We start from the raw sequence: 26,144 nt of genomic DNA, 5'->3' as shown, positions 1-26,144 counted from the left end.
TCTTTACCAAGAATACATACCTTAGGTACCTAGGTAGGTAGGTATCCATCAATCACCTGAAACCATCATGCCACCATCCGAGGGATGGAAATATATGCTAACAACCTCGATAACATCTCACGGCCTCTGGCCCCTCCAAAATTTCGCACATAATCCCCGCAGCCCTTAAGCTGAAAGGTGAGATCCACACATACTTCATGTTGCTCCAAAGTTACCGTCCATGTAAGGTAAGCACCTAGACTGCCTTGCTGCAGCCAAGCACACCAAAGGTGCAGCAAGACGATAGTTGGAAGTATCTAGACCAACCCCGCCAAGTAAGGGGATACGGGTGGCTCAGTGGTTTTGTTTGTTACTGATGTGATGCAAGGCAACATGCTTAAGTCGCTGTATAATTCCAAAATCTCGCCTGGGGTTGATAATTCACAGTTGTGACATTTACTAAGTGTGTGTGATTCACCACCTATTTCCGTTTCGGAGGGTTCTACCACCAAAAAAGAAGCCGAAAGTCTGAGCTAAGAAATCAGATCTCAAGTCCCTCTTCGTATCAAAAATCACATCTTCAGTTTTGGAGGCAATCTTCCTGCCAAAAGATGAAGTCATTTGTCCCTCTAATCGTTACGTTATCGGCGCGCCTGTGTGCGGCGCAGACTGATTGCAAGAAAGTCATTGTTCCCAACTACCAAGCCCCAAGAGTTGCGCCCGGATGGCAAGCTCAAGTTGTGGCCTCGGGTCTGAAGAAACCACGAAGCATAGAGTTTGACAAGGAGGGCGGCCTGCTAGTTGTCGACGCTGGCACTGGTGTGCTCCGTCTCGCCTTTGAAGACCATGGCGGCACTTGTCTCGAAGAGAAAGAGAGAGTTCTGCTCGTCAACAACACTGCAGTAAGTTGCAAAAGCCGTAGTCATATGGGCTTGCAGCTCATCTGACCTTCTTCAACTTGACGTTAACACGGAAAAAATAGCTCAACCATGGCTTGGCCCTTTCTGCTGATGGCAACTCCTTATTCGCATCGACAGTCCAGTCCGTGTTCCGATGGGCCTACGATGCCAAGGGCAGCAGAGTTAACAGCAACCCGCAAGAGATCATCACAGGGATGCGCAACCAGGTCTTGACAACCAGGACGCTGACGATGGCCAAAAAAGCCACTGGCATGCTCCTCGTGTCCCGCGGCAGTGGTGGCGATGATGATACAGCCGCCCTCGCCGCGGCGCGCGACGTGAATTCAGGTACCTCGCAGATTCGCGCCTTCGACACCCTTCGGACCTCGGACGGTGGCCAGCCTTGGGAGTTCAATAAGGCCGGTAGACGGATGGGTTGGGGCCTGCGCAACGCAGTTGCAGTTGCTGAGCATCCCATAACCGGAGGCATCTACAGCATGGACCACTCGGTAGACGGGATCGAGCGCAACGGTACCGACATTTCGCTCCGGAATCCAGCCGAGGAGTTGAATTTCCACGGCTTTTTGAACGCAACAGAAGACAACCAGGGAGGCAATTACGGGTATCCAGTCTGTCATGCCGTTGGCGACCCGTCTCGCATACCAGGCGGGGAAGACCTTGAAGTCGGCAGCCAGTTCGGCATCAACACCAATGCCTCAAACAGCGATGAGACATGCAACGGGAACTACACAGCACCTCGACTGGTCTTCCCAGCCCATTATTGTCCGATGGATCTCAAGTTCAACAAGGAAGGAAACATTGCCTTTTTGAGCTTTCGCGGCAGCAGTAAGTGTCTTTTTTTTTCCCCCAATGCCTGTAGCCCGGTCGGTAAATGGTGGTGACAAACTAACACCCTGAACAGTGAGCAAAACAAATCCGGTTGGCTATCGTGTGTCAACGGTCGAGTTTGACGCTTCCAGTGGCCAACCCAAGGAGGCTTCCAACAGCACAACGGCACTCAAGGACCTCATCTTCAACGGTGATGGCCACAACTGTCCAGATAACTGCATGCGGCCTGTGGGGTTGGCCTGGGACGTCAAGGGTAGGTTGTGGGTTACGGCGGATTCGTCAGGTGAAATATATGTGCTCGAGAGGCAATTGGAGACGCCGACTACTGGTGACGGTATCATGGTAACGGAGCCAGCCAAGAGTTCTGCTGGGAGTGTTGCGCCTTGGGGAGGGTTGGGATTAATTTTCTATGCAGTCGTGGCTGTGTTGACCGTTCTTTGCCATGATGTACTCGAGTTCTAGACTGAGGAGTAAGTAATTAATCAAATTGCGTTTCTGGGGGATACATAGGTACTTTCACGTGATTGTGACATCGGATCCGAAAGTTTGGACCCACAATTGCATCGCCCGCCGACTCGCATTCAATCTGGGTCATTCAGTCCAACCCTCCGGCGCGCGCGCAATTACGTGTAATCGCATTCCATCCCGGGAATTGTCATCAAGCATCGCCCCAAAAATAATATCTCAACATCACAAACACAATGGCGACGAACCAGCCTCCAGAAATCCCTGCGGAGCAGCCGCCTGCAGCATCGCAGACAGCTGGCGAGCAGCAGCAACAGCAGCAGCAACAGCAGCAGCAACAGCAGCCTGAAGAAGAACAGCCGGCGCCTCTGCCCGAGCCCAAGGCCGTGACGCGCAAGGACATACCATTGAAGGACTTCCTGGCCAAGATGGACGACTATGCACCAATTGTACATACAAACCCTCCCTCCCATCATTTAACCCCAAACAACAACCGCCAATTACATGTTTTAAAGCAACTCTGAAAGCTGACAAGAAACAACCTGACCTTTTAGATCCCCGACGCCGTGACAAACTACTACATGACGCGGGCGGGCCTCCCGCCACCTCCGCAGACGGACCAGCGCCTCGCGCGGCTGCTGGCGTTGGCGACGCAAAAGTTCATCGCCGACATCGCGGCCGACGCCTACCAGTACAGCCGCATCCGCGCCTCCAACTCGTCGGCCAGCAACAACCCCATGGGCCACCTCGGCGCCGCCGCCGGCTTCCCCGTCCCCGGCCAGCCGGGCGGCGTCCAGGGTGGTGCGGGCGGCGCAGGTGGTGGAGGAGGCACCGGTGGCAAGGATACCGGTCGCGGCCCGCCGCTCGGTGTGCAGAGGCCCGGCTACGGAGGCGGTGGCCAGGGCGGCGGCCAGAACAGAACTGTGCTGACCATGGAGGATCTCGGCATGGCAGTCGGCGAGTATGGCGTCAACGTCAAGAGGAGTGAGTTCTACAGGTGAATGTGGCCAATGTGTGGAGGGGAAATTTCGATGGGAGGCTTTCATCTATTTGCTTTACATTTCTTTACTACTGCACGCATCTGGCGTTTCTGGTGTCTTTGGAGGGCTGGGGCTTTGGCGTTATAAATTTGGGTTTTTTTTTACAGATATCAATATGCATATCTTTCTTCTTTCTTGTCTTGTTAGTCACCAAACGGTGCATATTCGGTCCTAGTTCAATACGTACCCTTGCGCAGCGACTTGGTGAGCATCACTCTCTGGATAGGGAGATACCTGGGAAATAAAAGGAAGCTGGCATCACCTCTCGTTTTCTTGCTGGACCCCATGTCCACAGGATATACAATAAAAGTACAAGTAATGACGTCTAATGCAAGATTTCTAAACCAGAGAAGAAGAAAAAAAGGCACAGCACCGTCGCCGTAATATTCGTAGCATTGGTTCGCAGTTACACGCCTCTTTTCAAGTAGAGCGTTTATTTCTTGTTCCAGATGAAGGGTTTCCGTGTCCTGGTTAGGTGATGTTAGCACTAGTATTCCTTCCCAACTGACCCTTGACAGGGCCAGAACCCCAGATAGCTTTTTTTTTCGGGAATCGACTTACGGGGAAAACTCTCCCAGCTTGTGTCCGACCATCTCTTCTGTTATTTGCACCTCGTGGTAGACCTTGCCATTGTAGACCTGGAATTTAAGACCGACAAAGTTGGGCAGAATCGTGGCGGCACGGGCCTGTGTCCTGATGGGCCTGGGGGTGACGCCTGGTGCGAGTTTAGGAATGGGAAGGCTGCATGCGCAAAATCGTTTTGTTTGTCAGCAATGTCATCGTTGTTGTCGTCGTCGTCGTCTTCGTGGGGGTGTGTCTTTATTGGTCGACTTTGGGCAAGTGTAGAATGAGCAAAAGGCTTACGGGACGATGTGCGGGCCTGTTGTGGAAGAATTGATAATGGATTAGCATCGCGATTCCTGACAAACATGCAGAACTGGCTGGCTCACCCTTCCACACCGATCGCTTGAGTAGACACCTGGTCGGCTGCATATTGTCGGCGTCTCCTTTTGTTTTTGGCTGCACGGGTTTGTTGGCTGTGATCAGAAAGGTCGCTTCCGCTGCGGGATGCTATCATGGCCGGCCGAAATTCTTTGGAGCTAGGAGACAAACTCCAGTCGCGTCAAGACGGTGTGACCCACCCGCGAAGCGGACCCACGTGATTGTTCGACTTCCTTTCCATCAATCACTACAGAATTGTTTGTGTCTCTTTACTTTGACGAATCTCAATGTCTATCATCATGACATATTAGTTTCTAAATACTAATTATTTTCTATACTACATTTCCTGTGGGTGGCTTCCTGCTGGACTGCGACTACTATTGTTGTCCTCGACACTTGGAACGCACTCTTCGGTCAAACCCAAAGACTCATCTTTCCAAATATTCTGGAACTACGGAGGTAGACTGGTCGACTCTTGCCCATCATCCCATCACAGTAACCTCTAAACCTTAATCCGGCTACCCTGATTCAACGACGTCTGCTTTCCATATCACCTCTTTCCTTATTAACCATCGATGCTTGGCGCCTTCTGTTCCTTTGGTGTGTCCAATTTTGTTATCTGACTCACAGTGTCAGCTTGAAGGTCTTGGAAGCATCAGTTGATGCGAAGCTCGTGACAACCCTGACGGAGAAAACAGCAACACACATTTTTTAACTCCCCGGGTTGAATAGGTCAGGCTCTGGAAATTCCTTGATAATGCCGTGGTACGATTGAAATAGAGAGAGCAGAATCAATATCAAGCCTTCTCATTGAAACAGACGTGCCAGCCAGCCATAATGGATGCGATACCAGGACTTATGCTATATGGGCCACGAACAACATACTTTGCTTCGAGGTCTTACGGGTCATAGATAGATGCATTTCCGATGGTATGGGTGGGATCAAAACTTTGGAAGAAGACATTTTGAATCTCTCAACTAGTCTAGTTCATCAAAGGATTCGAACCAGCTACCATAGCCCAAGGTACACCAAGCCTCGGCTGGACTGTGTTGCTCACAAGAGGATCATCAAAATCCCACGCATACAGTCTTTGCTGAGACGCTTGGTAGTTTTAGGGTGCCGAATTGGCCTGTTGAGTGGTCGAATTGGCATTGATATATCTACCTACCTACTTCCTTCCATTACGCACCAGGTTTGTAAGTAAGCACAACGTACAACAAATTAGTGCCAACAGCGGTTGTTCCCATTGCACTCCACTCCACCTCACCCCTGACATTGACCCAACTGCTTTTTCACTGCGCCAACTCAGCTTGGCTTGCTCCACCACCTTACCTAGTCAGGCACTCTGAAAGAAGTACAACACTCCACCACGAGCCGAACAATCCGTACACGAGCCCAGAAAGACCATCATTTGTCTACCTTGGGCAAAGCCAAAAAAAGCATTCCGCCCCATCGGTCTTTTTGTTTTACAATTTTTTTTTTTTTGTTGGCACTTTGATCAAACCAAAAACAAAACGCTTTTACTCTGTTATGGAATCCTCGCCCAACGAGTCGAGCCCTCTATTGCCTGATCCCAACAAGGAGCCCTCGAAACGAACAGCAGAGATGAGCGCGTTGACCTACTGGCGCGTCGGAGCCGTCTACGGCGCCACGGCCGTGGCGATGGGTGCCTTTGGCGCCCACGGGCTCAAGAAACGCATCACGGACCCGCAGAAGATTGCGAGCTGGGGCACGGCGGCTCATTACCAGGTATGTGGGATGAGGTTTGGGAAATCATCAAAATAGACAAGGAGCCGACGTGTTGACGAGTTTTTTTTTTTTTTTTTTTTTTTTTTTTTTTTTTGTGTATCAAGCTTCTTCATTCCGGTGCTGTCATGCTGGCCGCCAGTGTTGGAACTGGAAACCCTGTGGCGGCTGGCCTCTTCACTGCTGGCATGACAATGTTCAGTGGCAGCATATACGCCCTGATTCTCGATCCCGAGAGGTTCAAGTTCCTGGGTCCCGTGACACCCATCGGAGGAGTGTGTCTCATTGCTGGCTGGATTGCATTAGGCTTCACCAAGCGTGGTGTCTTCCCACGCCTACGATAGCTATATCTAGATTTTTAAAAGAACAAGGGACTCCCTTTTTCGTCGCTCCCATCCATATAAAACACCTTTCAGTCACAAAATAAATCAAGTCCACAAAAGGGTTTACAGTAAGAATCATCTGATATATTCCGTTTTGAAAATCCGATCTTGCTATTCGTAGGATCATGGGTATCTAGTGCTAGCAGCTGCGCAGACGTTACACCTCATTACATTACACATGCTCATGTTCGTCAGTCAGAAAAGTTATAAGACAAGAAATTACTCGGCCTTGGCCTCCTCCTTCTTCTGCTCGCTCAACTCCTTGACCTTGGCCTCGAGCTCTGTTGTCCTCGACTCGGCCGCAGTAGCCTTGGTTTGCAACTCCTCAGCCTTGGAGCTAAGCTCCTTGGACTCCTTCTCGGCGTCGGCGAGGCGCTTGCTCAGGGACTTGGTCTCCTCCTCAGCCTTCTGAAGTTTGGCCGTGGTCTCCTCACCAAGCTTGACAGCAGCCTCGAGCTTGGTAACCTTGGACTGCGCATCCTCAGCGGCCTTCTTGGCTTCCTTGGTGGCTGCCTGCTCGGTCTCAAGCGCCTTCTTGGCGTCGGCTGCGGATGCCTTCTCAGCATCGAGGGCCTTCTTGGCCTCAGCAGCTGATGCCTTCTCGGCCTCAAGAGCCTTCTTGGCCTCAGCAGCTGATGCCTTCTCGGCCTCAAGAGCCTTTTGGGCCTCAGCCAAAGCAGCCTTGTCGGCCTCCGAAGCCTTCTTGGACTCGGCGTGGGCAGCCTTCTCAGCCTCGAGGGCCTTCTGAGCCTCCTGGGCGGTGGTCTTCTCAGACTCGACAGCCTTCTTGGCGTCGGCCGCGGCAGCCTTCTCGGCTTCCAGGGCAGACTTGGTCTCAGCGTGGGCAGCCTTCTCGGCCTCGACAGCCTTTTGGGCCTCGGCAACAGCAGACTTTTGAGTCTCAAGAGCGGTGTTGGCATCGGCCTTGGAGGCCTTCTCCGACTCTAGGCTCTTCTTAGCCTCAGCCGCAGCGGCCTTCTCGGTTTCCAATGCAGTCTTGGTCTCAGCATGTGCCTTCTTCTCGGCCTCCAAGGCGGTCTTGGTCTCGGCGTGGGCAGCCTTCTCAGCCTCGAGGGCCTTCTGAGCCTCCTGGGCGGTGGTCTTCTCAGACTCGACAGCCTTCTTGGCGTCGGCCGCAGCGGCCTTCTCGGCCTCGACGGCACTCTTGGCCTCAGCGTGGGCCTTCTGCTCAGCTTCCAAAGCAGACTTCGCATCGGCAGCAGCCTTCTCGGCCTCTGCACGCGAAGCCTTTTCAGCTTCGAGCGCCTTGGATGCCTCGGCACCAGCCGACTTGTCAGAGTCGAGCGATGACTTGGCGCTGGTAAGCTCGGCTTGGGTCTTCTCCAAGCTAGCCTGCTTCTCGGCTACACTAGCCTCGGCAGCCTTAAGCTTTGCCAGCAGGTCCTCGGTCTCCTTCGTCTTGGCCTGGAGTTGGGCATTGGCGTCATCAAGTGACTTCTTTTGTGCCTCAGCCTCCTGGGTAAGCTTGTCGGATTGCGACTTGGCCGCGGCGAGGTCCTCCTCGAGCTTGCTGATCTTGGTCTTCAGAGTTGCTGCTTCAGTCTGGGCAGCCTCGGTGCCCTTGGTAGCAGCGGCGAGGTCCTCCTCCAACTTGGCAATCTTGCTGTTGAGAGCAGTGACCTCACTCTTGGCCTCCTCGGTTCCCTTGCTGGCAGCAGCCTGGGCATCCTTCTTGGTGGCATCCAACTCAGTCTGAAGGCTCTTGATCTGCTCCTCCAGCTTGGTCTTGGTGGCCGCGGCGTCCTCGTTGGCGCGGGAGAGGTCGGCCTTGGCGGCATCTAGGTCTGATGTCAAGGCAATAATCTTGGCATCGAGTTCGGCCTTGAGTGTGTCCTTGGCGGAGTTGGTCTCCTCAAGAAGCTTGCTTTGTTCTTGACGGAGTGAGTCGTTCTTGGAGGAAGCATCGGCAACCTCGGACTTGAGCTTCTCAACCTCGGCGTTCAGCTCGGCCTTGGCCTTCTCGAGAGCGACCTGATAGTGGGAGTCATGTTAGCGTTATGCGGAAAGATAGAAAGTGATTACGATCCGGCGGAGAAACAATTTTGACTCACGATCTTCTCTTGGGTCTCCTTCTGGGCGCCCTCCTTGCCCTTTTGTGCCTCGGCAAGTTGTTGGTCGACGGCAGCCTTCTCTTTCGTCAAGCTCTCGACCTTGGCGTTCACCTGGTCAATGTTCTTAAGCAGGTCCTTGATCTCACTATCCCTGGTGCTCAGGTCCTCGCTGGCCTTCTTAAGCTTGGCCTCGAGTTCTGTCTTCTCCTCTTCCAGAGGCTTCTTGGCAGCAGCGAGCTCATCGGCACGCTGGACCAAGTTCTTGATCTCGGAATCCCGGGTGTCTAGTTGAGTCTTGGTGGCATCAAGCTTCTCCTGGAGCTCCTTGACCTTAGTCTGGAGCTCCTTGGAGTCGCCTGAGCTGCTGCTGCTGCTGCTGAAGAGCCAACCCATAGTGTGTCTGAAGAGTATTAGAGGTAGGTGGCAGCGACGGCTTCGTCCTATGAGGAGCTGTAGCTGACTTTATTCTACAGCAGCTAACAAATCGAAGAGATGAAGGTTAGTTACTAGGCAACCAAACAGTCATGAGAGAGTTTGAGGAGGAGTCAAGCTGCATCTGACACCCAACATTGGACGAGGATGAACAGCACGGACATGAAGATCCACGATTTGACTCTGGCGGTGACAGAAAGCACTTACAAACAGAATCTAGCGATTGGTTGTGATGGGATGCTTGCTTCGCCGGTCTGGATATCTGCAGACAGGCGGGACGATGCGAGGTAAAAGAATTAAAAGAAGTCTGGATCGATATGCAGGTCTGATATTAGAGAGGGGAGATGAGCAGCTAAAAAAACAAACGTGTGGTGAGAGGAGCCACAATCGTCGAGGTCATGCACAGTGGCAGTAAGAAAAAAAAATAGAAGAAAAAAAAAATGTTTCTACTGGAGAGCCCTGCATCCAGCAGTCAAGGGTCTACCTGCAGGGTACACAAACGGTGCAACGTAGCTGCAGCAACTGGTGGGGCCGTGCTACTTGGACCACTAGAAACGGTCATGTGGAGCGCTAAACCCCCACTGGACCACAGCTTCATTTCTGCAAGTGGCTGCCCGATCTGGCATCCCGTCAAAGCCGCTTGGCCGTTCGACACCCCTCCAGCCAAACAATCACAGACAGGATGCAATCACTTTGCATCCATGCAAAGATGCCAGGCTCCATGTCAATCCATTCGTCTTTGCAGGGCTTTCACCGCCTTGTGACATACAGACCTTGGTTTGATTTTGACCGCCTCCGAAAAGTATTACTCGGCATAGATTGCTGGATATGTATCCGTAGATTTATTTCCTTTTTTTTTTTTTTTTTTAGTTTGCTTTATCCGATTCGACAGGATAGCCACGAAACAACAACTAACTGGCATTGGGATGTCCGGGTGGGCGGCATCAACAAAGCAATCAATGCCTTGTGCGTTTGCTATTTTGGCTGCCTAAGCGTGAAGCACCGAGCACATCACAACAATCAAAGCAGAAAGAACACTACTGTACAGTAGTATCCGTAAGCACATGCAAGTTCTGCACAGCAAGCACAATAAACAGTCCACCCTGTCTGTTGAGCAAAAATTCCACACCAGTTGGATGATCGACGGTGGAACGAACCAACAAACTCCTCTCGCATAGTACATATACGGAGCGGCTTGCACTAAAATTCTTAGGCTAGAGCCACAAAACCTTGAGGCGTCGGCCCCAGCATCCATGGATGCTAGCGTGCAATTCCCAACTTTGGACGCTCACGCTCACGCACACACACACACACACACACACACACACACACTTGATATGTTTTGTGCACATTTTTATGGCATAGTATACTATGTACACCAAAGACAAATGATCAGTTCGTCGTCGCTGTCTTTTTTATGCTTCGGCTTCCATACTATCAGAGTGTCTCATCCAATTTTCCTCTTGTTCGTTTCGGCGTTTCCTTCCTTTCTCATATCGTTGCATTCACCCCTCCTTATCCATCTAGGTAGGTATTTGTCTCCTCTTTTTGGATCGGATATCATTTTCCCCGCTTGGATTTTCCCTCCAAGGCAAACGTCCCCTCTCAGCGTGCGACTCAGTGTTTTTTTTTTTTTTACTGACACGTAGGCAATGCAAACAAACACTCTGGACATATATTGTACCACGTATCGACCTTACATCTACCTATCTAGATGTTGTTATGGTTCGGGCAGTTTTGGGTCTCAATCAAGGTCTCCGCCACGTCGTTGTCCGGTTCCCAAAATGAGCCCAACGAGATGGTGTGAGGCTTGCCATCTCGATCACACAATTGATTGTTGTACAACAATCTCTTTTTCTTTACCCAGTTTTTGAATGTCCTGGCCACGCCACCGTTCGTCCTACGGTACGGCATACCGTACCTAGCTTGATCACAGTACCTTATCAAGTGTCATCGACGGGCACTGTTACGGCTGCCCCGCCTGCCATTTCGCTTGATCTTTTTACTCGAAGTACCTACCACGGACTGTATCTTTGTTCCCGCAAATTCCATCATCACCCCACCGGTGCCATGCCAGTGTTTTTTCTTCTCATTCCTTGCCGTGAGATGACTACCTTGCTACTTCGTACTTGGTTGACGGTGTGATGGCTTAGAATCGTATTTGTTTACATTGGGTACATGGATCTGGCTTGTTAACAAACAAAGCAGGTTGGGTCAAAGCTGATCATTCGTTTTGCTTAGCGCCCACCAACCGAGAAAGGCCCGTGGGCCAAAGGCGGTGGGGCTAGCTCAGGGTTGACGCGCAGATGGCAGATGGCGGCGAGATAACATTGCTTATTGACGTTGGACTCGGTTCAACTTTGAAGGACTGACTTTGTTGACATCCCTACTGCATCCGCACATGCAACCGAGCAGACATGACTGGTCGGTCCCGAGATATTGGCTAATGAGTAGCAAAAAAAAAAAAAAAAAAGTGTAGCCAGCGCGCTGCCCTTTTATGGATTACGGAGCGTTTGCGGGCGGAATACCAACATGTTGTGTTTAGGCGACATGCATAAACCCAAAAGGTCCAGCAATCCGGGGTATCCGTCAAATCATTAACATTAAATTGACTCGTGCTCATGAACCAACCCTGCCCGTCTGTGCTGCCTGACCCAACTATCTATCGAGGTACACCCCATATCTCCGACATATGTGTTGCGTATGATACTTATTATAAGCAGTGATGCATCATGCTGCACAACATTGGCGTTCATGCTCGTAGACCGGCGGGAGCTGGGTATTTGCCTTCACATCCACCCTGTCTGTATAGAGGGTAAATAAACAAATATTACGCAATTCTCACATGTCGAACCAAGCACTCGGCAATGCCGGTCGGGCTCAACCAGCACGCACAAAGCCCCTGAACTCTCCATCCTTCAGGGGCGAGTCTGCGCTCTTCAGAAGACGAATCTCGTACTGGTCGAACGACTGACAGGCGTTGGCGTTCTTCCTCGAGAAGGCCCAGGTGGTCGATCCTTGATCGCCCATGAAGACACCGGGCTGCTGCGTGCCGTTGGCGAAGAAGTGGTCGTGAGGTGTCAGGGGCCTGTGGGCCACGGGACCCTGGCCGACCAAGATGATGTTCTCGTCATCGCTTCCGGAGAGGGTCAGACGCCTCCAGTCGCCGTGCGTGCGGGTGCGGAGTCCCTCCTCGCCGCCGTCGGGGAAGCACTTGGTCACGGACTTGGCGAGATCCTGGCGAACGGCGATTCCGATCTGTTGAAGACATGATTCGCTTGATGTCAGCAATGATTTATTATTTTTATATCGTGCGTAAAAGTGGAGGACACTGCCGGATGTTTGTTCTCGAGGGGTGGGAAAACAAAAAGGTATGGCTTACGCGTGCAATGGCCAAGTTAGTGTTGGCCAAATTTCCCACAACGGTGCCGGCCCCCGAGAGGACGGGCTCCTCGGTCGAATCGGCGTAGAAGATGAACTCGGTAGCCTCGCCGGTGGCGGAGTTGAAGGTCGGGTACGAGGAGCACGCCCTCGGCTTGGCGACAGCCGAAACTTGGGGAAGCGCCCTGGCCTCGAGCGTGGAGGGCATCGCGTTGACAATGCTGCTGGCGAGAGCCGCGACCCCGAGGACAGAGAATTGGGCACGCATCTTGACTGAATTTGCTTGGTGGTGCTGCGAAGAAAATTTTCAACGAGAGTAGTAGCAGCAGGGTTCAAAGAATGTGGGCGATGGGAAAGCGACTGTGAGAATGAGCTGTGGCGAGTGCTGTCTTCTCCCATCTACCTGAGATCAAGTAGAGGAGTCTCGCGGGGGGTTATTTATCCTATTTCGCCCATCGGTACAGCCAGCCTGCCCTCCTGTTGCCTGATGGCAAATTATGACCTTTTGCGGAACCGCATTAAGGGTAATATTCGTTTTACGCGTACGGTGTATCAGTACCCAAAAATTTCCATACCAGACCAGACAGGGGAATCAAATCTCGACAATGGTGGATCAGCTCATGCGGGAAGAATCAATGATGGAATGGGGGAAAAAATCAAAATCACGATGCTTGGCGACTGTGCCGCTGGCAAATAAGTGCTTTGATGCTTTGAATCTTTCAGGGGGTGCAAGGTTAATGATCCTTCCTGGTGGGAGTCAGTCCTTTCTTTTACTCGGTATGCTCATTTAGCGCCCAGGCAGCCTTTCCTCAATTACAACATACGGGGTAATGTACATACTGCGAGGTCCCTCTCGTCAGCCCAGGGGGTTCGTGTTTTGAGCGAAGCGACTAACTTGTTTAGGGAATTTACCGTTCTGCGGGGCAAGGCTGCCAGCTCTAGATGACCAATGGTCTTGGCTAGCACTACTTCGTACTTCGTCGTACTTTAACTTCTTCATCATGTCCTTTCATCGGCCCGTTGTGCCCGGTCAGCCTTTTACTCTTGACGTTATTGGGCCAAGACATGGCACAAGCATTGGGGGCCAACCAAATTGCATACGGGTCTGTTCACATGATTATGAATGGATCGATCAAGGTAAGGCTATGCCCCGTATTCTACCTTGGTACGACAGGTTTGTTGATCGTATCAGGCATTTTGATTCATCTTTCAATATGTCTCATAATCTGTAATGTTTGGCACATCGCGCCGTGAAAATAAACACTCGCCCACAAGGACGATGAGAGCGCGAGGCAGATGGGCAGACAGGCAGGTGGTTGTGGCACCCCCATTCCACTAACCCCGTATTTCATACTCTTTTTTTTTCTTCTTCTCTTCCTCTTCTTCTTCTATACAATCAAACCAACCAACAATGTAGGCAGAACCGAAATTACCAAACCCGAAATGCGCATATTCCCGTAACGACTAGACGACGTTCCGGAGCTGGCCTGTATTGAGGCCTTGTTTGTCAGGTCGGAGCTCTTATGCGGTCCGCGGTCTTCCTCGACATCTCTCTTGGCGATTGGTGTCATCTGACTCGGTTGCTCTCTCTGGGGCATGAAGCTTGGCGTCGCAGTACCGGAGGCCGCCGCGTCGTTGATGACGGTCAAGGATGGGACCACGGAGAAGCCACTGCCGCTCATGTAAGAATATGACGCCGAGACGGACGCGGTTCCCGTCGGTTCTGGCCTCGCTATCAACCCCGAGACTTCGGCGGTTGCTACACCGACGGCGCATCCACACACTGGGGGTGGGAGAAAGAAGATCATCAGCGTCAGGTCAGGTCAAAACACCCAGAGGTATGTTTACATAACATTTGCTATTCAAAAGCATAACCAAAACAAAAAAAAAAGACCTACTGGACATGGCACCGTCTATGACGCGCTGGTAAGCAGCCCCTGGACACGCCTCGGCGACGCACCCCTCGGCCGCGGCCATCATGCGCGCCTGCTGTCGGCACTGACATCCGAGGTCGTGCACGGCGCATCCCAGCGCGGAGGCCCCCGTCGCGAAGCACTCCATGGCGCACCCGGGTATGCTGGCCCTGCCGATTGCGGCACAGCTCGCGTAGTTAGCAGCATTGCTGCTGCCGCCGGCAAAGGCCCCACCGCCGAGCGCTACCTGGCCTACCGGGACCAGTGAAGGTGGTTGTGCGCTTATGGGGGACAGGCTGGGACGTAGAGAGTTGAAACTCGGGCTAAGTGAGTTGAAGCTTGGACTGAGCGAGTTTAAGCTTGGACTCGCCGTGGTGGTGGTGATGCTAGGACTGAGCGAGTTGAAGCTTGGGCTGAGCGAGTTATAGCTGAGACTCGCTGTGTTGGTGATGCTTGGTCTGAAGGAGTCGAAGCTCGCAGTCACGGTGTTGACGCTCGGTCGGTCAACAAGTGGCTGTTGTGGCTGTTGTTGCTGCGAGGCTGCCGTGCCGGTGAGGAGGCACACCCCGAGGACCTTTGCACTTTTTGCTGGTGACCTCATGATGTGTGGCCTTGGGCCAAATATCCCGAGTCTTGTTTATTCCAAGATGATAAAAATATTAAAAAAAAAACCACAAAAAAAAAAAAAACCTTTTTTGGATGGCTCTTGGCGATGTCTTTGCCAAGGCGGGAGTGTGCAGTACTCGTGTCGGTTTGACGTCTTGGCCTTTTAATTTTCCCTGTATAATTCGACAAACTCCAAGGGGTGAAAAACGAGGGATTGAATTTTGAAAGGCTCAACTGCCTTGTATCACCACCCTGGCGACTGAGCAACCGAGTAGAACGGTTTGGGTATTTTGATTTGGCAGAAAGAAATGTTTCGGAAGATAGATGGAAGAGGAATAAAACGAAACAAAGAAGAAGAAAAAAAAACAAAAACAGTATCTCTTCTAGACTTTCAGGAAGGACGACTCAAAATAACTAAGTGCTGGGACATGATGCAGTGTGCTGCATCATTCCCTGCCGGTGGACATGAGGTCATCGCTTCCTTGTATTGGGTCGTCCGAAGGCTTCGGCGGCAGATGATGGGCGGAAACATGACCCTCGGATGGCCGCATTGACGATCCGTTTCAACGGTCTTCGGGGCAGACAATGCCGCTTACGTTGTACGCAACCTTTTGTGGGTTTTGTGTGCCAGGCCGGCAAGACAAAAAAGTGTAATGTGAGTGTGTGTGTTGGGGGTTTTTTTTTTGTTTTATATTGTTTGCAACAAAGCTGGATTGGACTGCAATGTTAATCCGAGTAGTGATGTGGTGACTAGTTCTTGAACTATAATAGTATTTTGTTGCTTGATTTTACTGACAAGTCAGACAAGAAACGACAGCTGGCCCTGTTAATCCCAAGAGATTAAAATTATAAAAAAAAAAAAAAAACCTATTCCTTTACTATATACGTAGGTCTAGTCAAACCAAGAACTTAAGCGCACATAGCTTACAACCGGCATTGCCTATCAAACCATCAAAGAATCTCACGTAATGACGAACATCAGAGACTAAAAAAAGGAAACAGAAAGCCTAACCCGACTCTTGAGACCGGTCGTCCATACTTTTTTTTATTTTTTATTTTTGATCCTTCTCGATTTCCATCATGGTATGCGTGTGTACCGTATGTAGGTACCTACCCATGTATGTTTGCGGTAAACAGGTACACATTTTATCTCCTGGGAGCTTTTGTCCTGTTCTAGGGAATCCCAACCAAAGTCATCAGACGAACAAAACATATGCATCATCGATTCACCAATGAAGACCTAAGGAAACCATGCCGTTTCTACTAAGCCACACCCTAAAGATGTTCCATAACTCGAACATTCTTCGCTTCGCTTCTTTCCCTCCCAACGTCTCGTATTCAGATAGCGAAAGCACTGACATCACATGGACGAGCTGCATCCTTTGTAACTTTTTTCTTTCTTTTTGGTTTTTTTTCTTGCTGTTTTTCTTCTCCTTGTATGCATATCCCTCCTTTTCTTTTTCTTTTCTTCTCTCTCTCAGGCTTGTCACTGACACGCAACAACCTCAAACCTTTTCTTTTTTTCGCTCACCTGTAACTTTGCTTATCATGTTCAAAATTTCCAAATCAGGGACCACTGAGTAACTGCCTGCCCGTTTGTACGTGAAAGTTTTCTGTTTTTGTTTCTATTTTAGGTTCTCTTGGCTGTCGAGCAGGACCCCTTATAGGCAAGGCAAGGCAGGTAAGTACCTAGTCAGTTGCATATAGTTTATTTTCCCTCTTTTTTGTTTGGGTCGCAATTAGCTGCGTATTTGGTAAGATTTCTGTAACAAAACGCAAGCCCGGGTGTTTCTCGGCACGCAACAGTTGTCACGGATACAGTCTATGCACAGTAATCTGACTATTTTTATTTGTATTTTGAGCATCTTAGCATCCATCATAGCCCAAGTACATCTATGTTGGAGTATGTTGATTTTGCGCATGCATCGCAGAAGAGCTACATAAAATACCAAAGAAAATATGGCCTAGTGACAACAAAGCTAACACAGATATACTTACACCATGAGCTTTCCGTTCGAAGGTAGCTAATCTCAGCTCACGGCGTACATTGTCAACAATGAATCTTTAATCTGGCCTGGCAAAATAGTATAAACAAAAAGTCAAGACACCACTGCATCACAGAATACACAAAATATTCCATCCGCTCAGACTAAGGATTCTCCATCTTACACGTCCCCGAGAAGCAGTATGCGCAGTCTTCCCCCTTTTGTGCCCTGTTGGTCACCGCAATCCCATAGTCTCGATTCTTGTTCTTGGCACAGCACTTGCCGTCCTTGCGGTAGCTGGGGAAGTCACATGATGGGCGATTATTAGTCACTGCAAGTAAAAAATAAAAATAAAAAAAAAAAAACACTAAAAGGAGGCACAAAACAGTCCTTACCAGTTGTGTCGCGAGCTACCCTGGTATATCAGCCTGCCCTGGCAGACGTCGTTCTGCAGACGATGACCGCTGCATGCCCTTCGCTTCTCCAGACGCGCAACCTCCAGCACGTTGGGCACGGGCGGCGAAACGTTCTCGGGCACGACGACTGGTGGAGAGGTTGCGATTCCTGCATCCGGTGAGGAGGAGGCTAGGGCGGTGATTGTGAAGAGGAAGACAATGGGAGGGAGTGACAGCTGCATGGTTTATGATGTGTTGTAGTAGGTGATGCCAAGTATGTGCCTAGATAATTTATGAGATGTCGACTTTTTGCTGGATGCTACTAGATAGAGCCTTTGTCTTTCCCGGATTCCATCATTATCTCACGGCGGCGCCTTTTGGTTCGCTTTTCATACTTTGATTTATATTAAATTCTTGAATGCAATCTTTCAGTTTGAAATTCATGGATATTTCTCAAAATAGCAGACACAGCAAACAGTTGAGGCTATCATCTCCAGCTCTGACTCCTTTCGGGTACCAATTCCTCAGACCCGTCCACAGCCCCTGAATCCATACACAAACGATTAAAACTTTGCCACTCACTAATGTATCTTTTTTTTTTGCACTGCCTCAATTATTTGGAGTAAAACATATTCCTTTCGGGTCCTCATCGCCAGAAGACAAAACAAAGAAATACTCGATATGGACAATGTAGACAACTCCCTCAGCTGAAGGATAGCCCTGGCCAGTCAGGAAACTCAGCTTGATCATACCAGCCCGGCGGCTTATCCCGTGGGTCAAGACACATTAACGGGGTGGCACAAATGGAACCGGGAACTGCTTCCGCGAAACCCCCTCTACACCATTTTCAACGTCATGGAACGCCGGCATTCTATTTTTGGCTTTGAAATGCCGGTGGTGTCAAGGGATGATCGACCGGGACTGTGCATACATTTGACGAGTCTATGTTGGTAGTGTGGCCGGGTAAAAATACAAGTCTTCAGGGAGCTCGAGTGAATATCCTCATTTCTTTAAAAAGTGAGGGCAGTGGTACCCGAAGGATTACTACGCAGTCCTCGAGGGCCCCCAAAAAAATTGCAATTCAGGCCCAAGGGATTCCGAGGAGCTGAACCAGATGGACTAGGAAGATACTCTTGCAATCATCACTTCCCCCAAGTTGATACCGATGGAACCTCTCACCTTTGAACGATGCAGTGGCATTGTCCCATCATCTGCTGATTTGTCTATGGCTAGAGATATGTATATAAAGCTGCCATGCATTTCCCCATCTCCTTGTAAATCATCAGCAATCATCATCATCACCATCATCAGAAACATACACCAATAAAAGAAACCCCCCCAAAAACAAACAGTCATCCTTCCAGCTCCCTTGAGCATATAACAGAAAAACCCCGTTTTTCCCCCATCCCTTTCCTTAAAAAAAAAGCCCAACCATGAAGACATACACCACCATCCTCGTCGCCGTCCTCGCCGCCGCCACCACCACCCTGGCCGCCCCGGCAACGTCGCCGGTCGAGGACGTCTTCTCCAACATCGTCGCCCGCGAGCAGTGCTTCCACCCGGGCGAGTGCGGCTGGGCCAAGTCGGGCCAGTGCGAATACCACTGCGACGGCTACGGCGGTTTCATGTATATGCAGGGCTGCGGTTGGGGCCGCAAGCGCTGCTGCTGCGCCAAGAAGACGTGAAAAAGAAAGAAAAGAATAAAAAGGGTGCGGGAAGGAAGCTTGCTTTGTGAGTTTTTATCTCTTACTTGATACGATCGAACTGAAAACTTCTTTTTTGCTGAATGACTTTGCTGACTGGGGGGGGGGGACATTTCAAAAAGGTGGTTAGATCCTACTGGATTTGGCCGGAAGGAATAACAAAGTCTCAGACTGGAGTGAATACGGCCACAGTAGATCGTTCTCTGTCAACATGACTTAGTCTGGGTTCGCTGTTTTGCTTGCTTGGTTGGAATATACAGAAATGTCCGGAGGAAACGCAAATCTATCTTTGTTTTTTTCAAGTACCTTTGTGGTCATATTGACGCTCGCTATGCACTCATTCAATTCGTTAACATAAAAAAAAAACCCTGTCCCCTCCTCAAGATTACGAGTAGAGCCCTAAAATTTCCACTGCAATGCTGGTCGTCAGAACATGCAACAGCACCTGCCTTGTTGTACGCCAAGTCCCTAATACCCAAGGAAGTTGGTTCCCCAATCAAATAACCGGCTCAGTTTACTTGTTTAAAAAAAGGTATGCCAAGACCAAGGCATTGTGCAAGTAGCACCGTCTCAGCTGCGCAGTTCAGCTCGGCATGTGTACTGGCTTGAGCTCCAATCAGCCCCTGGGGTCGAGGCGTCGATTCCTGATGAGGAGTCGGTGAGCCCGTCAGGCCTGGCCTGCCATCCCATACCTCCTCGTGAATCATCCGCCACACCAACAGCTGCAAGTGTAGCCAGTACCTCGCCGAGCTTCCTCCTAGCCTCCATCTCACGTTCTGTGCTCCCTTGCCTGGGCCGATAGTACTCCTGGACAATGGACACGGTGAGATGGTAACATGAATAGAGAAGGATGCGCACGCCCGAGGTGTCTTGATGGTACCTCAAGCACTCGTCGTCAGCGCTCTCCATGCCGCCATAGAAACCATCAAGAAAGCTCCGAGACGGCTGTCTGCTGAACGCCTTGGTAAAGAGAGGGTCGCCAAAGTATGCGTTTGACCAGTCAGCCAGTCCTTCCACCCCAAATTGTTTGCCTGATCCTTGGTTCCCAAAGGTCCCTTGACCTGAGACGCTTGTAGATGCGCAAACATGAGCCCTGTCGTCCGATGAAAGGCCCCGTGTGCGCACCAAGAGATTCGTGGGCTCCCCTGCATCTACAAGCACAAGCTTAGGGGTCGTAACAACATTTAGGTACAGGCAGAGGCGCCTCATTTGTGCCCGAATCGCGGCGTAAGGGATGTGGATGACCATGTCTTCAGCGTCCCTCAACACACCCTCCATCATGGATTGAAATGCGCTTGACCATGTGTTGTTGCTCAGACAAGCCGCTGGCCTGGAATCCTCACCCGCGCCAAAACTACAGTTTCCCCCTGTAATCGGGGACCCAAGTACTGCAATAGCCGGGCCGAACTGTCCAGTCGGCGCAGTCAATCTGGAGAGCTCGCGGACTATCGTTCCGGCTTGGAATTCAATCTGCCTGGTATCAATAGGATGCCCTTGTTTTGCCTGCCGATGAATCTTGTCCGCAGTAATGTGTCGTCCACTAGGCTGGTGGGATATAAAGTATGAAGTCTCAATGATATCACCCACCGCCAATGCGTCTGTTGCTGTTGTCGAAGAGGCGATGATGGTTGGAAGCAGGTCGAGCAGTTCCATCTGTGACGAGACGGACGGTACTTCACGAGTTCTGACCGAGTCTTTGGATACCGTGAATATTGGCTGTTTATCTTCGGCAGTGCTACCCGGGTAATTGCCGTACGTTGTGTTACCGTTTTCAGGGTCTGCTGCGAGCCAAACCTTATCAGCAACAAGCTTATCTCTTGTAAGCTTTTCCCTCAGCCATCCGAGCAAGAGGGCCTCGGACTCGACCAGAAGCTGTTCAGATCTTAATAGCCGCACCATCGTGGACGGTGCCATGGCAAGCACGAGTTGTTGCCCACCGGAAAGGCAGATAGTGTATATATTTTGGATTCTGGCGGGTGAGGCGGGGGTGGCCCGTATGCCCTCGACGGTTACGCCGCTAGCAAGTAGCCGGCTTAGCATGGCCTGGAGCCCTTCTTTCGAGGGGAACCGATGCATCGGATAGGGCTGCTCAGGCTCACAAGCAAAAGCCAAAGGCGCAACAGAAGCCGTTGTTCGTTCGGTTGCTGGTAATACTGAGCCCGGAAGTGCTCCTGGAGGCCTTCGGCTGTTGACAGATGAGGATGTAACCCAGGTGTCACGGTTCGTGCGATCTGCGTTGCATGTCGGGGCGAATGCTGCTGTCCTTTGTGCGAACGCACGAGGAGGGAAAGGCTCTTCAAGAACCATGCTTTACAGTCAAGTAAGTACCAATCAAATTTGCCGAGCCGAAAGGATTGATATGGTAGATTATGATTAAGGAGGAGCTACAAATATGACAAGAACTTTCCAAGATATGAGTATCGTCTGAAGAAACCCTAAGAGTGCAAGCCTGGTAGGCAATGGGGGTAAGCGCAATATGCAGACAGCCGTTTTGGTCTTGTAACTGGATGGAGGGCGGTAAGGACATACCAGACTAGGAAAGGGCTTCGGCAATAACATGATTTTGCCCGGGTCCAAGGCGCGCTTTGACTGGGTACCCCAAGCTCAAAGAAGCGAAGGGGGTGGAGGGTTGTCACGCAGGGATGCTAGGAAATGATGGACCTTGAGTTACTTGCCGTGGAGAAGCCCTAGCTTCATTGTCATAACAAAGAATATGGCAAAGACTAACTGCCAGATTACCTAGGAAGGCTGAGAGAATAGCCAATACGATATACGGCGTGCTAGCGTAGCGCTATGCAGACATTCGTGAGAGCCCACGTCACTCGACAGACGAGCTGATCAGCCATCTCGCTTGCGGTGACATGCTAGTCCATAGGATCTAGAGGCGCGACGATGAACTTCAAGAACATAGGTAGTTGGATGCGAAAACAGGAGATAGTGAGCGGACAGCCTCAGGCCAAAGCCAAGACCAAGCCAAGGAAGGCATGGAACAAAACAAACCAAAAGAAAGAAGAACAAAAATGAAATAAAAAAAAAAGAGTAAGATTTAGCTTGTGCATGATGTCAAACTGACGACGAATCAGAAATCGATCATAGCCGAGACTGCAGCGAACATCATCCAAGTACCTGGGATATAGCCACATCTGGTGGCTGATGGAGGATGTGGACACTCGCTTATCGTTGGTCTCAAGCTTAGGGTCCGTTCCAGAAGCCGCCACAGAACGCCGTCATCCCATCAAAGTGACAGTCTGCCACCCCTGGACTCGTGCCCCAAATGATGTGGCCAGTTGTTGGTTGCACAACTACCGTGCAGTAGTCTAGCAATCCGTAGCTTCTTGAAAAAGCTGGTCACTGGGCATGCATGTATGCTGTACGACGCGCCGTACCTCGGTCCCGACATATTCATTTGCGGTGACGAGCAATCCCGATATACCCGAGTAGATAGACTGCGGAATGTTTATTCCGAACATAACATTGACCACCGCGTGATTCAATGTATGTAGGTACGCATATATGTGTATGTATGCGTCCATCAAATTGAACGTACTAGATAAAATCGATGACAAACGGTCCGTCTGTATGTAGTTATGCGGTCTTGGGTATGATGAATGGCACCCTCGTAAGTACTCCGTATGCATGCATTCTTTCTTTCACCCAACTTCTGACACTAGACTAGGCTAGTCCAGCCGTTTAGTTAGGATGGGGCCCATGTCCAGCCTAGCCCGCAAGCCAAGGGGTAAGCGATTCGGAAAATTTCTGATTGGGTAAAAATAAGCGAATGTGCGTGGGCGGCCCACAAAATCCGCTTAAGTGAACAAGTCGAGCTGAAGAGTTTGACCATCATTGATGCCCCTTGCCTGCATATATCGTGGAGGGCTTGAAGGTGGACTGTAAGCCACCAAAGATCCAATTCAAGAATCAGAGACCTAAACTGTTTCGAGGCAACCTTCCGAGGTCCCACCGAGGGTTTGGACCAACAGCAGTTGGTTGATAGGTGCGGCCCAATGCTGTCTTTATGCTGTCCAGCATCCCGGGTGCAGCCAAGGCCAGGAAACAAATTACTTGGCCCCTTTGGATCAAATTCTCGCCTAGCAAGTCTTCTTTCGACACCGAGATCAAGTCATAATGTGGTGCTGTGTTTCGTTGTCGTAATAGCTCCTTGTTGAGCTGAATGAATATGGTCGATCCACGTTGCATTATGCTGCTTTTTTTTTATTTCTGTTCCTCTGTTGACCCCTTGGGATGCTCAAGAGAATCCGCCTTCGCTAATTTTGCAGCGGCACTGTAAATCTCTGAAATGTTGAATCGCTTCAGATCATCCCAGTCGCCATCTACCACACTCATGCCATACAGATTCTGGAGAAAGTTTTGGTTAGCGGAAGACCCCACATTATCCCCGGCGGCTTTTACGGGAGTCCGATGTATCATGAATGTCAGGCCAAACAAGTTGTGTGTTCTGCTTACCTGGAACATGTCAACCAATATTACCTTGTCAGGTTTGGTGAGGTTGACTTTGTGTCTTTGATCATCAATCAACGAAGCAATACCCTTGATCACATCATCTCGCTTGAGCGGGCACTGATTTCGGGTTGACAGCCTAATGGCGTACTGGTGTAGCGAGTAGCTCGTTAGCGTGGCTTCATATACATCACCTGAAGGAACGAGCCAAAGACTTACAGTGCACTCGGGCGGTGTTGACTGTTCCTTGTCTTCTTTCTTCGCTTCCTCGGGGCTCTGCACCTTGATCCTGTCATCCGCTGCGATGTCGGCTTCTTCCGCATCCTGCGAAGCCTCACTCATTTTGAAGTGCTGCGGCAGGACCTTTTGGCAGACCTCGATGAAGCCTTTATCGGAAGCCCGTCCCATCAAGGTAATGGGAGTAAACCTGTTCAAATAACGAAATCGTCGCGCAGAAAGGCCCGACGATGCCTTGGTGTCGAGGCATATGCGGTGCACAAACTCCACAGGTTCAATGGGTGTCTTGGTCTTGACAAAAAGAAGACAGTCGACAGCCTGCCGGACGATATTGAACACTCGCTCTGAACCCTGGGCCCGGGTCGGCTTGAGCGAGGTCAACTCTTTTTGGATCGAAGCCTCTATGTCATCCGCCCCTCCCTCGTTGTCCGAACCATCATCTTCCTCCCCTGGGGGCTTGATTCCGTATAGCTTTTCAACGTACTGGCAAGGGATTTTGGGTCAGCAAACAAAGGATATTCACAGCAGAGCGGCTCAAGTGTACCTCCAAATTGCCTAGCAGGAACTGCAAGGGTAGGGCATGTACTTGGTGCAGCAGCAGCGACATGATGGGAAGAAAGAAAGAAAAAAGAGAAAATATGGTGGATATCATACTTCGTCGAAAAGCATTTCAACCTCGCGAGCTGCCTTGGCCTCCTGGTTTCTTGCGCATGTCACCCAGACTCCTACATCACCAAGCTCAATTGCCACACGGCCATCAATCTTGGTCTTTTGATGAGAGGTCTGCCATTTCCCTCCATTCCCGCCTTGCTTTAAGCACATTGTTGTCAGTTACGGGACCATGGTAAACTTTTCTTTTCTCTCTTTCTTTCTTCCTTTCCAACATACCTTTCTCCGTTTGGAAGAATTGGCATCAGAAGCCCCGGGGCCGTTTTTGCGTTTTGTGTCTGCCATCTTCCAGATACTGACGCTTTCCGTATGTATTTGGTGAGTCGAAGTTTTAGTGGTTAGGCAAGGTTAGCACACGAGTGACGGTCAAGACTATCAAGGAAAGATCAATTCCCCAGATCTTTCCTATCCATACCAGTTAGCGGTAGAGCATCCAATCGTCCAGCATGGGGAAAAAAGGTGGATTGATCAAGGCAAAGCATCACGTGGTGTTCCCCACCTACTGTAATCGATCTTGCAACTTAGGCTGCAGGAAGCGTGAAAACGGCAGGTACAGCTGCAAGAAAGCTGTCCGGCTTGGAAGTTCTAAAAAAATTGTAGACTGATTCAGACATGTTCCTCTTAAATGGGAAAAGTCAGGCTAATTATATGAGAGGTGTATTTTGGCTGTTCATTATATAGGTACAACATGTGTCTTTTGTAGCCAGTTTAAACCCTTGTGTCCTTTCCTATAGTACACGCCAACCCGCTAGTGATGATGCTTGCTTGTATGAGTACAATATTGTAGCAGTGTGGTGCAAAATCACAAATAACACAACAAAAAAAAAAAAAAAAAAAAAAAAAAAAAAAAAAAAAAAAACCCAAACCACAGATTCTAATCGCATCTCCCGTCCTTCCACCCTGTCCTCCACCTTTGGTCCCACAGATTACAGTCAAAGATGGGCTTCCCCAGCTTCTTGTTGACGTCGTTGTGCGCGTTGCACAGCCAGTTGCCAAACTCGTCGCGCGTCCGCACGCGTAACGGCTCCCGCTTGATGTATTCCCTAAAGTCGTCGGCGCACACCCAACACGGGTACAGCTTGGAAAAGAGCCGCATGAAGCCTGCCAGGTCCGACTGTTCCGTCTGCGTCGGCTTCTCAGGGTATTGCGCTGCTATGGTGTGCAGCAGCGTCCAGGTGCCGCGGCCCAGAGTCTCCACGTCGGCTGGACAGTCGCGCGGCGGCCGGGCCTGTGCCGCGGGGGATTTGAGGAGAGACTTGCTCTGCGCCGCCCAGTCTTTCATGGAAGTGCATGTTCGGCATCTGTTGAGGCATCGGAGGGGAAATCGTCTATCAGCGATTTGAGCCGGGAATTTATGGATATGGGGCTTTTCCACGAGTTGGCGAGTTCTTACGGTTTGCCGTCCTTTCCCAACACCACGCCGTTGGCAAGCTTTGGTGTTGTGGTGCTTGTTGGTCCCGATTCGGTACCACCAGCAGTCGTAGACTGTGGTGACTGGCTTTTTGGTTCTGGTTCGCTCGAGTCTCCGGCCATGGCTGCTAATCAACAGTATGTGCTCAGCGTATTTCGTGCAGCTACTATCTCTGGTATTATATGACTTCCGACCTGGAACAAAAAATATTGAGAGTAAATTCAACAGCGTAATCGTAAAGGCATTGGATAGCTTGTGGAGGTACAGAATGTACTACGCTTGATGATTGGTAATGGCTTTCAACTGGCGCGACCTTTTTGACCTTGAACAGGCAGGGGTAGGGTAGCTTCGCAAAATAATTGCGTAGACGGGTACCATTGCGGTTATCGATAAAGCCCCGGAGCCGGTGCCCCGCCGACAGCACCCTTTGAAAGTCTAGCCATCGCTTTACTGCCCTTGTATAAAAACGTAGGATCTAGAAGGAAACCCGGAATATTGATTAGTTGCTAGATCTCGATTGTTATAGCTTACTGGAAGCTTGTTTTTAGCCCTTTTTCTCTCTCGAACGCTTGGGCTTG

General features: G+C 50.4%; 9 protein-coding genes across 9 annotated transcripts; 3 read left to right on the top strand and 6 right to left on the bottom strand.

The window, feature by feature from the left end:
* Positions 1 to 113: 113 nt before the first annotated feature.
* PgNI_01626 (uncharacterized protein) lies at positions 114 to 3,193 on the top strand (the record flags this gene model as incomplete). The annotated part of the gene is made up of 6 exons (XM_031121697.1): positions 114 to 222; positions 368 to 881; positions 962 to 1,724; positions 1,801 to 2,069; positions 2,444 to 2,641; positions 2,747 to 3,193. The coding sequence occupies exons 2-6, from the start codon at positions 591 to 593 to the stop codon at positions 3,191 to 3,193; spliced, it is 1,968 nt and encodes a 655-aa protein (XP_030986364.1). The 5' UTR covers positions 114 to 222; positions 368 to 590.
* Positions 2,514 to 4,977, bottom strand: PgNI_01625 (uncharacterized protein). Its single transcript, XM_031121696.1, has 5 exons — positions 4,183 to 4,977; positions 4,097 to 4,112; positions 3,794 to 3,973; positions 2,747 to 3,699; positions 2,514 to 2,641 (listed from the first exon to the last, which is right to left on the bottom strand). The coding sequence occupies exons 1-4, from the start codon at positions 4,223 to 4,225 to the stop codon at positions 3,666 to 3,668; spliced, it is 273 nt and encodes a 90-aa protein (XP_030986363.1). The 5' UTR covers positions 4,226 to 4,977; the 3' UTR covers positions 2,514 to 2,641; positions 2,747 to 3,665.
* A 728-nt stretch (positions 4,978 to 5,705) lies between these two features.
* Positions 5,706 to 6,265, top strand: PgNI_01624 (uncharacterized protein; the record flags this gene model as incomplete). Its single annotated transcript, XM_031121695.1, has 2 exons — positions 5,706 to 5,924; positions 6,029 to 6,265. The coding sequence occupies 2 exons, from the start codon at positions 5,706 to 5,708 to the stop codon at positions 6,263 to 6,265; spliced, it is 456 nt and encodes a 151-aa protein (XP_030986362.1).
* Positions 6,266 to 6,523: 258 nt separating this feature from the next.
* PgNI_01623 (uncharacterized protein) lies at positions 6,524 to 9,195 on the bottom strand (the record flags this gene model as incomplete). Its single annotated transcript, XM_031121694.1, has 3 exons — positions 9,016 to 9,195; positions 8,377 to 8,852; positions 6,524 to 8,296 (listed from the first exon to the last, which is right to left on the bottom strand). Exons 2-3 carry the CDS (start codon positions 8,767 to 8,769, stop codon positions 6,524 to 6,526), a joined length of 2,166 nt encoding a protein of 721 aa, XP_030986361.1. The 5' UTR covers positions 8,770 to 8,852; positions 9,016 to 9,195.
* Positions 9,196 to 10,912: 1,717 nt separating this feature from the next.
* Positions 10,913 to 12,893, bottom strand: PgNI_01622 (uncharacterized protein). The gene is made up of 2 exons (XM_031121693.1): positions 12,191 to 12,893; positions 10,913 to 12,066 (listed from the first exon to the last, which is right to left on the bottom strand). The coding sequence occupies exons 1-2, from the start codon at positions 12,455 to 12,457 to the stop codon at positions 11,689 to 11,691; spliced, it is 645 nt and encodes a 214-aa protein (XP_030986360.1). The 5' UTR covers positions 12,458 to 12,893; the 3' UTR covers positions 10,913 to 11,688.
* A 684-nt stretch (positions 12,894 to 13,577) lies between these two features.
* On the bottom strand, positions 13,578 to 14,703 carry PgNI_01621 (uncharacterized protein; the record flags this gene model as incomplete). The annotated part of the gene is made up of 2 exons (XM_031121692.1): positions 13,578 to 13,972; positions 14,088 to 14,703. 2 exons carry the CDS (start codon positions 14,701 to 14,703, stop codon positions 13,578 to 13,580), a joined length of 1,011 nt encoding a protein of 336 aa, XP_030986359.1.
* A 2,154-nt stretch (positions 14,704 to 16,857) lies between these two features.
* PgNI_01620 (uncharacterized protein) lies at positions 16,858 to 17,330 on the bottom strand (the record flags this gene model as incomplete). The annotated part of the gene is made up of 2 exons (XM_031121691.1): positions 16,858 to 16,990; positions 17,089 to 17,330. The coding sequence occupies 2 exons, from the start codon at positions 17,328 to 17,330 to the stop codon at positions 16,858 to 16,860; spliced, it is 375 nt and encodes a 124-aa protein (XP_030986358.1).
* Positions 17,331 to 18,521: 1,191 nt separating this feature from the next.
* On the top strand, positions 18,522 to 18,773 carry PgNI_01619 (uncharacterized protein; the record flags this gene model as incomplete). The annotated part of the gene is made up of 1 exon (XM_031121690.1): positions 18,522 to 18,773. The coding sequence occupies one exon, from the start codon at positions 18,522 to 18,524 to the stop codon at positions 18,771 to 18,773; it is 252 nt and encodes an 83-aa protein (XP_030987624.1).
* A 294-nt stretch (positions 18,774 to 19,067) lies between these two features.
* On the bottom strand, positions 19,068 to 25,838 carry PgNI_01618 (uncharacterized protein). The gene is made up of 8 exons (XM_031121689.1): positions 25,549 to 25,838; positions 25,055 to 25,456; positions 24,375 to 24,456; positions 24,141 to 24,296; positions 23,469 to 23,969; positions 23,256 to 23,399; positions 21,520 to 23,147; positions 19,068 to 21,436 (listed from the first exon to the last, which is right to left on the bottom strand). The coding sequence occupies exons 1-7, from the start codon at positions 25,686 to 25,688 to the stop codon at positions 23,004 to 23,006; spliced, it is 1,569 nt and encodes a 522-aa protein (XP_030987625.1). The 5' UTR covers positions 25,689 to 25,838; the 3' UTR covers positions 19,068 to 21,436; positions 21,520 to 23,003.
* Between the last annotated feature and the right edge of the window lie 306 nt (positions 25,839 to 26,144).

The sequence above is a fragment of the Pyricularia grisea genome (genome assembly GCF_004355905.1).
Source record: "Pyricularia grisea strain NI907 chromosome Unknown Pyricularia_grisea_NI907_Scaffold_1, whole genome shotgun sequence".
In the NCBI taxonomy this organism is placed as follows: Eukaryota; Fungi; Ascomycota; class Sordariomycetes; order Magnaporthales; family Pyriculariaceae; genus Pyricularia; species Pyricularia grisea.
Note: the sequence above shows the minus strand (reverse complement) of the source record. Positions and strands in the feature narration are given on the sequence as shown.

Coding starts and splice junctions, on each gene's coding strand:
- PgNI_01625 (XM_031121696.1), bottom strand. CDS start 4,225: ATGCAGCCGACCAGGTGTCTACTCAAGCGATCGGTGTGGAAGG. Junction 3,700..3,793: donor AAGCTGGGAGAGTTTTCCCC/GTAAGTCGATTC, acceptor TCACCTAACCAG/GACACGGAAACCCTTCATCT.
- PgNI_01622 (XM_031121693.1), bottom strand. CDS start 12,457: ATGCGTGCCCAATTCTCTGTCCTCGGGGTCGCGGCTCTCGCCAGCAGC. Junction 12,067..12,190: donor CTAACTTGGCCATTGCACGC/GTAAGCCATACC, acceptor TGTCTTCAACAG/ATCGGAATCGCCGTTCGCCA.
- PgNI_01618 (XM_031121689.1), bottom strand. CDS start 25,688: ATGGCCGGAGACTCGAGCGAACCAGAACCAAAAAGCCAGTCACCACAG. Junction 25,457..25,548: donor TTGGGAAAGGACGGCAAACC/GTAAGAACTCGC, acceptor ATGCCTCAACAG/ATGCCGAACATGCACTTCCA. Junction 24,297..24,374: donor ATTCTTCCAAACGGAGAAAG/GTATGTTGGAAA, acceptor ATGTGCTTAAAG/CAAGGCGGGAATGGAGGGAA.